At 48.5% G+C, this 12,094-nt stretch overlaps 1 protein-coding gene across 7 annotated transcripts in view; it reads left to right on the forward strand.

The window, feature by feature from the left end:
- Positions 1 to 6,405: 6,405 nt before the first annotated feature.
- The window catches only part of FGFR1 (fibroblast growth factor receptor 1), a 42,662-nt gene continuing 36,973 nt past the window's right edge, over positions 6,406 to 12,094 (forward strand). For 5 of the 7 annotated variants that reach the window (XM_077769480.1, XM_077769481.1, XM_077769482.1 and 2 more), the window contains exon 1: positions 6,409 to 6,580. In XM_077769480.1, the coding sequence (XP_077625606.1) occupies positions 6,490 to 6,580 (91 nt within the window). In that variant the 5' untranslated portion in view covers positions 6,409 to 6,489. Of the gene's footprint in view, positions 6,581 to 12,094 lie in introns of all 7 variants that reach the window. The other 2 variants (XM_077769485.1, XM_077769486.1) reach the window with 1 other exon arrangement.

Genomic DNA, 12,094 nt, shown 5'->3' on the forward strand with positions numbered 1-12,094 from the left:
AGGCGTTCTGTGGGCTGGAAACTAAAGTGACACATTTTGCCTCTTACCGGCTACAGGGTTGAAAGCGCGGCGCCGCATTGGATTGTTGAGGGTTTTAGTTTGTGTGTGTGTTTTGTTTTTGTTTTTGTTCTGTAATAGCCCTTGAGGTAGGTAAGCACCTTCTGGTCCAGAGTTGCGGGAGGGTGGGGAAGAGTTGGTCGCTCTCACCCTCTCTTTTCCAGTCTCTTTCAAATTGAAAACACTTCTCTGGTTTCCTCCTTTGGGCGGTAGTTTGGAGGCTGTAATGAAATCGCACTTTCTCTAGACATGGTAATTAAGGTGACTGTTTCCTCCGCAGATGTGCCCTGCCCTTTGCACCTCCGGACCAGCGCTTTTTTTGGAATACCATCTAAACTGTAGAACCTTAGCCTTGAGACTGTTTAGTAGCAAGTGGCCATTTTCTCCCTTGGGCCAGCCTCCCGGTTTCCTCTCTGAGGCTTTAAAAGCTAAGTAGCAGGGCCCTGTGGGACGCGTCTCAGTCTAGCTAATTACCCTCAAGCCTGGGACATCTCCTTTCCTCCCAGTGACCAAGGGAGAGCCATTGCCAACTGTCTGTCCTGATGGCCTGCCCCTCTAATGACTTGTTTATGAATTCCACCCCGCCCCAGTTGGTTGGGAGACGCTCCAGGGCTGCCAGTGACCCCTGGAGTAGGAGCACAGGGTGTTTGGGGTCAGGAGGTTGATGGGGCCTGGCTCTAGCAGGGGTGGTGATATACTGCAAGACTGACAAGCTCCTTGAAATATCTGTTGCGTTCACTCTTAGTCATCGCCAAGTGTCAGCTCTTTAATGAGGGCCATCGGGATGGAGAGCCACTTGGACACGTGTACTTTCACTGCCGGCGTTTACTGTGCCTGTACAAATGCCCATTCTGTAGGCATTTCCACAAATGGGATTGGGGCCAGAGTGGGCACCACTTACTTTGGTTCCAAAGTAGACAGGCTTGGTGCTGCTTTTCCTTGGCCAAAGTTCCTTGAACTTAGAAAGTTCCAGTAGAAGAACAAGTGAAGCAAAAGCACAGGAAGAAATAGAGTAGGAGGTAGGAGCATGGCAGGTGCTGTTGTCCTTCCTGTCTTGAGGAAGATTATATAGTCCATCAAGGCATCCCCACGCCTGAGCTAGCTTTATCCCTGGCGGGCTGCAGAAGGCAGGAAGAGTGCATTCAGCGTTGAGTAGACAGATTCCAACCATGGAGACCCAAGGAGCATCCCTGGGGTTTTGCTTTTAGTTGTGTGCTTCGTGTTTGGGGTGTTGACCTAAAAAAAGGCTCCTAAAATTGGGGATTTGTTCCTGCGAGTGTGGGGTGTTAACAGCCAGGTTCTCAAACACACTCTTCTTGCCTCCATTTTTAAATCTCTTCCATCAAGATGGCTGTCAGGGAAGAGCTTCCTGGGAAAGTTTGAGCCTGTTGCTGCTGGAGCCAAAGAAGGTAGATAGAATTGATTCAAATATCTTGTTCTGAAAAAGCCTCATCTCTTGAGATGAGTTTAATTTCCTCTTGGGAAATTTGCCTTGCATTTGTCTTCCCAAGAGTTTTGTCAAGGGTCTGGATGCACGAGGGACTGGTGGGAGTCCAGATGTAGAGCTTTAGAGAAGATTCTGGTGTTTCCAGAGAGGATTAAATTCCGGACTTGGTCCAGCATATTTGCTTTTTCTCCTCAGCTTGCATCTACCTTAAGCAAAAATTCTCTCCTCCTACCACTCCTTGCAATTAAAGAAGTTCTATTTGGTCTTCTCTATGCCCCCAAGTAAATAGCTGTCACCTGGGTGAACAACTCCAAGAATGTGGTGAATATGGTGGTGTTCCACCAGTCCATTTTGTCTTGCAAAAGCAAGGTTTCCTAGATTATGGTGGAGCAATTAGTGTTTCACTTATTATTATTATTTTTTGGTATACCTCCCTNCGGTTCACAAGTACGAGCCCCGCATTGGGCTCTATGTTGTCAGCATGGAGCCTGCTTAAGATCCTGTGTTTTCCTCTCTCTCTCTCTCTCTCTCTCTGCCCCGTCCTGCTTGTGCTCTCCCTCTCAAAAAATAAATTAAAAGAAAATATTTTTGAAAAACAGTATCTTCCTTGGACCAACAAAAAATTTGCAAGCTGATCTGTATAACTTTTTTCAGGTGTCTATTAATTACTTGCCCTGGCACTTTGGGGGAGTGTGACCACTCCTGTCAAGAAGTCAGTCTTTTTCCCATCTAAAGGGATGAATGTTTCGGTGTTACTTCCTCAATTCTGAGGAATCAAAATGTTTAGAAAATGTCTCATTTGATAATATTTGAGATAGAGCTTGGCTGGCTAAAAAGGATTACTTGACTATTGCTTTTATCTGGCGCTGGCAACCTCTTTTCTTCGAGTGTCTGGGGGCACCTGGGTGACTCAGTGGGTTAAGTGTCGGACCCTTTTCAGCTCTGGTCATGATCTCACATTTTGTGAGTTCGAGACTCGAGTCGGGCTCTACACTGGCAGTATTGAACATGCTTGAGATTCTCTCTCCCTCTCTCTCTGCCTCTTCCCTGCTCGCTCTCAAAATAAATAAACTTAAAAAAAAAAAGATGATCTGTATCAGTTTCTTTTCAATCAGTCTTTCCTTCATTCACTTACTCATCCAATTAACAAATGTGTCAGCATCTGCTGTGCAGATCGTGGGTGCTAAGTGTATTAGCGAATGTTAGTCAGGCACAGACCCTGCTTCTTAAGGAGCTTGCGATCCCATGATACTTTCGAAATTCAGAGGAATGAGATCCTCAGCTAGAAGGCTCAAGAAAAACTTGTGAAAGAGGTAGGATGTTTTGGTTTGTTTTTTGTTTTGTTTTTGAGATGGGATTCAGAGAATAAGAAAGCTTGACCCATTAAAAATGAAGGAAGGGCAAAGAAGAGGGCAGAGTATGAAGATCGCCTAGGCTCATGCTGTCCCATAGAAATAGAGCACGATGGGATGCCTAAGTAGCTCAGTCACTTGAGTGTCTTGACTGTAGCTCAGGTCATGATCTCACAGTTTGTGGGTTCGAGCCCCATGTCGGGCTCTGTGCTGACAGCTCAGAGCCTGGAGCCTTCTTTGGATTCTCTATTCGTCCTCTCTCCGCTCCTCCCCTGCTCACACTCTCTGTCTCCCTCTCTCTCAAAAATAAATGAACATTTAAAAAAGAAGAAGAAGAAAATAAATAGAACACAAGCCGTGTGTAATCTTCAATTTTCTAAGCAGCCATGTTTGAAATTCAGAAAAACACAGGTGGAAGTCACTCGTTAATTAATTGGTTGAGATTTTAATAATCTATTTAACTTAGCCCCATATATCCAAAGTGTTATCATTTGAACATGTAACCAATGTAAAAAAAATTATTGATGAGCTACTTTACCTTCTTTTTATTCACACCCAAGTTTTCAAAGTCCAGTGTGTGTTTTATTTCTAGTGTGTCCTAATTCACATTAGCCATATTCTAAGCAAGTTCTTGGCAGCTACAAGTGGCTAGTGGCCATTGCATGCGATACCTAGGTCTAGAGGATAGGGTTTGAAGATGGATAGTCAGAAATGCCTTTGTAAAGATAGGAAGTTTGTTTCCTCCTGTCATCAGTCACCAAAGTTTCCTGAGAGTGCTGGCCAGGAGTTACTCAAAGCACAGCGTCTATAATTCCTTACATGGATTCGTACTTAGGAGAGGACACGCACTGTCACCCACGCTGCCTATATGAACCTCTTAACCATCTCTGACAGAGGCTGGGCAAATACCCCTTCCAACAAGTGGGAAAATGCAGAGGTTGTGTTCCCCCCTCCAGTCCCCAGTTGGGGACCTCCATGCCCAGGTGGAGGGGGGCTTCAGGTCCCTGGAGACTTGACTGGTATGGGAGAGGCTGAGGGCGGAGCCAGCCGCAGGCTCTCTGAAGATGCTCCCGAGTACACCTGCAAGGCTGCAGGTCACATCTGTCCAGCAGTGAAGGAAGGGGAGTGTCTCTTGGGGATTTTAAGAATTCATCAGTTACTAGAAGGAGAGCAAGGTGTGGTGAAGGAGGAGGGGACAGTTCACCAGGGTCCCAGACAGTATGTGGTTTGGTGGTTTGGGTCACTGTGTTTTCTGTAGGTTTGTGGAATGGGGTGTCTGCCCTCAACCTCATTCCAGGGGTTGGTGCTACAAGGCTGGATCTTCTTGACGTTCTTTGTTTCATAGATGGGACTTGAGGCCCCGAGAGGAGCACCTTTTGGGGGAGGGGATAAGCTGGAAAGAAGCAGCCAGAAGAGTTTGGCATACACTGATAGCAGAGCTGAGCGCAGCCAGCCCTCACCTGTGAGGACGTGGGGAAGCTTTTCCGGGGACAGAGTGGCTGAGTGGTGGTGGCAGCCGCCTGTCTGCTACACTGAAAACAAGCTTAAATCGTCTCAGCATAATACCACCCTTTCCACTGGATACTGAAACTTCATTCATTACTCTGGCGGTTCCATTACTTGGATTCTTAGCCGCGGGTACCTTTCTGGATGACGGACCTGTATCATTGGTTTGGTGTATCTCTGGGGCATAACGAGATGTGGAATGTGGTTTACAGATGTCCGGTAGCAAGCATCACTTCTGTCCCAGGCCAGGGACCGTGCCCCATCCTAGGTCCTAGACGGTGATCTCCCTCCAAGAGTCTTGTCTCAAGCAAAGGCATTGAGGTGCTCCCAGCTCAGAGTTACCTCGGGTCATTCCATGTCTGCTTGGTTTCTTTATGGCACAGGGATGTTCTTTGGAGAAAATGGGCTTGTGCCAGACAGAGCAGATCTTCTCACCCCTGTTTGTCCCCTTGGGTCCTGTCCTTTAGCATTGAAAACGGGTGATGAGAGTCCTGGTGCTTTGGCCTATCAGCTGCGAGGCTGAGGTCAAAGTACTCGGCCTCTCGGAGTCTCAGTTTCCCCATTGCTTAAAGGGGAATAGTAATTCCTACCCTCTTTAGAGTGAGGAAGGTTAGAATGAGGAAGAAATGAAGTTTCATAATACAAATTTTGCTTAGCACATGCTTCATACATAGTAGGTGTTCAGTAAATATCCTGTTCTGTCTCTTGAAGTCCCTTTCCTAAATTTAGAACATTGAAAGAGAAATGTTTATTTATTTAGTGATTTGAAGTTATCAAACTTTGGTAAAGCCCCGGGAGGAAGCTAGTGGTAGTACATGCCGCCTCCCGTTAGCAAGCGCCTGTGAACGTAGCCAAGAATCTGGGGGGGCTTTCTGCCAGCTGGGACTGACTCACTCGTGGGGACTGACTCACTCATGAGGGGCCCCGTCTGGTTCCGAGGAGGCAGGGCTGAAGCACCACATTAGGGCATGTTCCGGGGAAGTGGATTCTCCAGATAACTTGGAAGGTTCCTTGGAGCATTTAGGACAGAAGCAACCCGCAATATGAAGATGTCACCCCACTCCAGCCCAGTCGGGGCCCAGAAAGTCTTATGAGTTGGTAAATGCTTAGCAGCAGCAGCAGCAACGATCCTGTCCCTTAAGACTCGCAGTGGTATGTAAATTTTTACCAGCCCAAACCTGAACAGGGTAAAGGGCTGCAGTCTGTGCTTTCTTGAGTGGGTCCCGGCAAGGACCTTTGTATTCTTCAGCATGACCATTTTTGTCCCTACTTGTGGATTCATTTCTGCCAGACATCAGCTGTCCCCTTGCAGCGTAGGGGAGGAGCGTTGCGTCCACCTCATGGTTCTGTGCTCTGAGGTCCTTTATATGTCGGTGAGAGCTGTGTTCTGTACGGGAACTTCATAGAACCAGAGACCCTGTGTTGCGGCGTGTGGTGTTGGAGACCAAAAGAAAGAACCCAGGAGATCACTTATTTCTGCTTCCTGGTTGCACAGGCCCAGACAAGGTCCGTGTCGTACTGGTTTCCCAGTCTTTGGTTTGTTCCAGAATTCTTCACCTCCTGTAGCCCTCACCGAAGGGCTGGTTGGCCCTGGAGGAAATGCAGTGTGTACCCGGGAGAGGCACAAGCACACGCGAGCTCCTGCAGCCCCACCACACTCTGCGGGGCCCTTGCCTGGGAAGGGGCGGGACTCTGGGATTTTCACCAGGCTCTTGGCTTTCCCGGCACAAATGGTCTTGGGGCTTTTGCCTCGGAGGACTTCACGACAGTTTTCCCAATGAGGCTTGCGTGTAGCCCACACTCAGGAAGTAGTCGGAGAGCTGAATTAAAGCACTGTTTTGTCTAATTAAGGCCTATAACCTCAAATTCAGTGTTGGGGCAGGGCCACAGTTCCCTCCTTGGTGCCTTAAAAAGTAAGTTATTGCGTTAAGCACCCTTCTGGACCGGGTGACTGTGCTACATGCTTGAACTTCTTTTTCTCCTTATCTTACCCCTCCCATGCAGACGCTCCTAACTTTTTGGTTTATTTCTTTCCCTAGAGTCCGCTTGCAAAGGAGGATCAAGCTCGAGACAGAGTCTCCATGGAGGTGTGGAGCCTGGTCACCAACCTCTAACTGCAGAACTGGGATGTGGAGCTGGAAGTACCTCCTCTTCTGGGCTGTGCTGGTCACAGCCACGCTCTGCACCGCCAGGCCAGCCCCGACCTTGTCTGAACAAGGTAAGGCATGGGCTGAGGGGTCAGCCTGCACTCCTGGGCCTCGGAGAGCTGACAGGCTAGGAAGGACAGAGGTGATGTGGTTGACTGGGAAGGCTCCACCCAGGGGGAGCAGAGGGCTCCTTTTTGTAGGAGAGGCTTCCAAAATACTTGGGCTGGTTTGTGCCTGAGTATAAACACACCCGGCTTCAGCAGAGGTTGGGGTCACAAAGGCTGGTGACATCCCTTTGCCGGAGGTTACCTGCTTAGGGAAGGTTTATGCTTTTCTCTTCCTGAGAAAGAACTTCTGACTGGGATCTGAGAGCTGGCTCCCCAGCCTACATGATGTATAAAATGGGGGCACAAGTGACCTATGAGTTTGTTTGTTTAGAATTGGATCAGGGGATGCTGAGGGGTGTGGGAGCTTGATAAAGCCTCTGGCTACTGGAAAATTGTTCCAAAGACCCATCTTCTTTGAGGGCTGGCAGTCATGGTCATGTGCCTGCCATTTTGCTATCCTTGACCACGTTTGACAGGCTCTGGTCAGAGGCCTGCTGAGTGGTTTGCTTTGGATGTGCACCACTGGAGGGATTTCAGAGAGATGGGGAACCAGCAATATGGTGCATGGACGCTGGTGGAGATCTATAGTTTGTTACAAATTCAGACATTATTAGTAATGGGAAGGACTTGCTCATGGAATTTACTATAATTGTGAAAATACTTCATGGAGATTACAGGTATAACACACCTAGTGACTTTCAGGAGCCTGTGAGAACCCTGTGTAAGAACTTATTGCTGCCAAAGGGTAGTGTGGCTTGTGACTCAGTGGCTGATCACATACAGAAGGTTGACAGGCAGTAGGTGAGAGGCTCAGGTGTGCACAAGAGGTAGTGGCTGAGTTTAAAGGACCATCAGTCTCAACTGTCCAGACTCACTGAATGATAAATCACGAGTGAAAATATTTATCCCCTCACACGGTGATAGAGAAGGGCACGTGAGACTTTCTGGAAGGTGTGCTTGGGTGGACCAGGCAGATTACTGTTGCATTCGGTAACAGAACTGAATGTAAGACTTGATCTAGAACATGCCAGAGACCCAAAGTGGGAGAGATCATCTCTGCCCACAGGGAGTTTATTATCAGGGAGACAAGTGCAGAGGTAACTAAATACAGGGCAGACTGTGTTTTAACCAAACAGTGGAGTCCTAACAATGCAATGGGAATGCAGAGGAAGATGAGAGCAGAGAGCATCTGAGATGGGTCTAGAGGGATGGGTAGGGGCTTGGTGGATGACAGCTAAGGGGGTTGGTTTGGAAGAGGGGAATGGAGGGCATTCCCGGTGGAATGGCATAAGTGAGGGTACTGAGGCAGGATGTATAAGGTGGAAACAGAATGACTTGCCTGGTGACTAGGTGATTGTGGGAAGTAATGCCTGGAAAAATGGGATTGCGATAGCATACGGAAGGCCTTAATACCCTGCTAAGGAAACTATGCTTAAATGGGTAGATACCGGGAGTAAATGGGAAGATATTAGGAATCTCAAAAAGTTCTGAGCAGGTAGTGGTGTGATCCAGCTTTCAGAAAATTAACCTGGCAGTTGAATTTGGATAGATGGGAGGAAGAAGTCTGTGTTTGAATGCTGCTCCGCCATTTAATATCTGCATTACTTGCTTTGACAAATTACTCAAGCACACTCAGCCTTAGTTTGCCCATCTTTAAAATGGGGACAGTAATAAAGCACTAAGAATGAGGTACACAGATAAGGCACCTACAGGTAAAGTTTTGGTAATTATTACTGCCCTACCACAGTTGCCAGATAGACGAGTTAGATGTTTGTTTTGAATGTCTAGCTTGAGGAAGGGACCAGGGTGGGGGGGTGGGNGAAGGAAAAACCGGCAGACACTATAGAAATAGAATCTGTGGGTTTCAGTAGGTTAGCTGTCAACTGAGTGATTACAGAGACAGAATGAAAGACTGAAAAGAGTGAGTTTGTGAGGAGCAGAGATTTGGATCAGCCACAGTGTAGACGGCAATAAGGGAGACCAAAAAGCAAGGAGGGCTTGGATGAGGTTTGAGAATATGAATTTACGATGGGCCCTAAAGTACTTTTTTTTTTTTTTTAAACTTTCTCTAACTCTCTTTTGCTCCTGAGAAATGGAGAGTGGAGTAAGTGAATGGTATGGATCCCAAGGACTTTTGGGCTGGGGTGGGTATGGAGAGGTTCACTGAACACTGGTTGTGGATCCTGAGAAAGGAAGCCAGGCAGTGATGGAGGGTAGAGCCAGGGACTGAAGGTCTTGATGAGGAGGAAACATAGGCCAGGAACAGGAGGGAGGGAAGGTGGAGGGGCCTATAAGGAGGGCTCTGCAACAGTGAAGACTGACCTCAGACCGCCATTTAAAAAAAATCAACTTAACTGAGGTATAATTTACATTCTGAAAAATAACATCAATTTTTTATATTTTTTTTAAATTAAAAACATTTTTTAAATTTATTTCTGAGAGAGAGACAGACAGCGTGAGCAGGGGAGGGTCAGAGAGGGAGGGAGACACAGAATCTGAAGCAGGCTCCAGGCTCTGAGCTAGCTGTCAGCACAGATCCCGATGTGGGGCTCAAACCCACAAACCATGAGATCATGACTGGAGCCAAAGTTGGATGCTTAACCGACTGAGCCACCCAGGCGCCCCTTATATAATTTATTTTGAGAGAGAGCACAAGCAGGGGAGGGGCAGAGAGAGAGAGAGAGGGAGAGAAGGAGAGAAAGAAGCCCAGCAGGCTCTGCACTCACTATCAGCACGTAGCCCCACTCGGGTCTCAAACCTACAAACCATAAGATCATGATCTGAGCCGAAATCAAGTTGGATGCTTAACCGACTGAGCCACCCAAGTGTCTAATATACCAGCTGTTAAGGGTACAGTTCAGTTTGTTTTGATAAATACAACATCCCATGTAACTACTACTCCAGTCAAGGTAGGGAACCTTTTCATCACCTCCAGAACTTCCTGCTGGCTCCTTTGCAGTCAGTCCCCTGTGCACCACTGACCCCAGCAACCGCGGACATCTACTTTCTGTCACTGTTTTGCCTCTTCTAGAATTTCATATAATTGCATTATGTGGTGACTGTGTAGCCATTCCCCTGTTGATGGCCATTTGGGTTAGCAGGTTTGGTTATTATTAATAAAACTCCTATGAACATCTGTGTGTAAGTCTTGTGTGAGCATAAGGTTTGCTCGATTGCCTTGGTTTTGATTTTGGCACCACTTCTTACTGTTAACTCTTGGGAAGAAGGTTCTTGTGTGTGGAACTTCTATAAAATATAATGATAATGAACATCTGTTCCCAAGATCAAATAAGAACGTACGCAGAGCTCTTAGTACAGTGCCTGCCACATGGTCAGTGAGCAATAGATGACAGCAGTGGGTACTTTTTCCTGTGACCCCACAGAAGACACCACATGGTGAGGGGCTTGCTGTTCCCTGGGTGGTGTGGAATGCCTTACAACACAGACGTGGAAGTCCACTGGACTCCGGGGACAGTCCCAGATTCCTGTTTGGTTAAGTCCCCCTGTGGGTGCACTGTGGCTCTTTCACAGAGCTGACCCTCCTGAGCTTTGGGGTAGCAAAGCATGTGCCCACACAGACTTCAGAGAACTGCGGGGAGGTCATTAGGGAAAATCTGTCTCTGCACTTTGTAAACCATAAGGTACCCCACACAGGTAAAGTATCACTGTATAGTCTTGGCCCTGCTGATTATTAAATAATAATGCTGCCATTGTGCTCAGAAAAGACTATAATCTGTGTATAAAGGGTTTGCCCAAAAGTTTCAACCCCAAACTCTGCTCCCACGGAGAGCTTTTCCCCTTCAGAAGGGCCTTGCTGTAATTTGTGTGTGTGTGTGTGTGTGTGTGTGTATGTGTGTGTGTGTGTGTGTTGGGAGCCCCTCCCCCAGTCCGCAAATGGTCCTGAGGGAGTGGGGAGGGCCTGGAGTTTCTGGCTGTCCTTGGAAAGTTGATTTAATAAGGGTTCCAGGAAAACCAGCCTTCCTCAGTCCCTCCCTCTCCTTTCCTTTCTCTAGTTTGGGATCGTAAAGAAGCTAAGCTTGTTTGAGAGCAGGCCTTGAGGAAGGAGGGAGAGGGAGTTGTGTGGAAAGACTGGACCTGGGTCATGAGCGGAGGGGCAGAAATGCGCCTTTAAAAAGATAAGTACTGGCTTGAAAGACATTTTGAGCTTGAGGAGGGTTGTGTCTGTGTATTTTCCTCTCCTGTAGAATAAGACTTGGAAAAGCAAGCGGGTGAATCCAAAACTGCTTGCAAGGCTACTTCTTGCAGTTGGGGCTGGGGGTCCTGCCCCCTTTCCAGCAGGAACAGGGGTTAAACACCCGGGGGCCCGTGGTCAAGGGGACAGCGTGAGACTTGCAGTCTCAAAATACTTGCCTACATACTCAGAAACCTGCAACTAATAAGCGATTTAATGGGCTAGGGTTTTCCTGCTCCTCCCACCTACCCAGATTTGAAGGAGTCTGGTGGCCGGTTGAAGGGGGAGAGGTTACCCTTAATGGAAAAGCCGCACGTTTCCATTTCTGGCTACAAGCCCCCTCGATGCCGGGCTCCACAAAGCAAGGCTTTGTCTTTGTGTTCCACGAAACCTGCACCCGTGGCGGGGGGAGGCGACAAGCAGTACCAGAGACATTGCCCCAGCTTCAGGTGGGAGGGCCCTGGCCACCCCTGGCAACCCGCCAAGGGGTCCCACGGCTGTCTTTGGCCCCAAGGGGTATGCAGTTCAGCCTGGCTGCAGGAGGAGCCGCAAATAGGTACCAGAGGGCATCCCACTGCCTGCCTCAGACAGGCCGCAGCTGATTGGTGTGGCCAGGGGAACCAGTGTCCCTCTGGACCCAGGAGTGCCCCTCTGCCCCATCTGCCCCCAACATCGTTTCTTCTTGTCTACTTTGAATGCATACTGGGTGTTCAGGAGGAGTTTCTTCCCCCCTCGGCCAGAAGGTGAGTGGAATTACACGGAGCAGAAGGCAACGTTGGGTGACCCACTTGAGAACAAGGGTGCAGGATTTAGGTCGGTAGAAATCTGTAGGGTGCTTACCTACCGGGTTTCCCCAGAGGATCCACTCTGTCCCACATCCTTTTCCCCAGAGAGTAGAGGCCCAAGTGCCTCTGAAAGGGCGTGTTTGCTAGTGTTCCCAGAGCTGAGCTGAGCAGGGTGGGGGTAGGGAGACCCGGGGCTCAGCCTGTGAGAGAATGTGAAGGAGGAGCACTCACGTGTCCTGCTTGACCACGCTGGGCAAGTGCAGCAAAGCCACTCCAGGGCTGTGTTCTTGGCTCTGGCTTCTGCATTGCTACACTATTAGCTTCACTGATTTTCCACTCTGGCTTTGCCAGCCAGCTCCCCGAAGTCAGGGAGGAGGAATTTCTCAGGGAAGAACAAATGGCTGTCCAGAGCCCTTGCTGCGGGTGGGGGAGGGGAGGGAGCCCAAACAAAGGATCAGCGTGGGATTTTGTCACCTGGTTTGTGTGACTACCTGGAGTCCA

This window comes from Crocuta crocuta, unplaced genomic scaffold (assembly GCF_008692635.1).
Source record: "Crocuta crocuta isolate KB4526 unplaced genomic scaffold, BGI_CrCroc_1.0 scaffold698, whole genome shotgun sequence".
In the NCBI taxonomy this organism is placed as follows: Eukaryota; Metazoa; Chordata; class Mammalia; order Carnivora; family Hyaenidae; genus Crocuta; species Crocuta crocuta.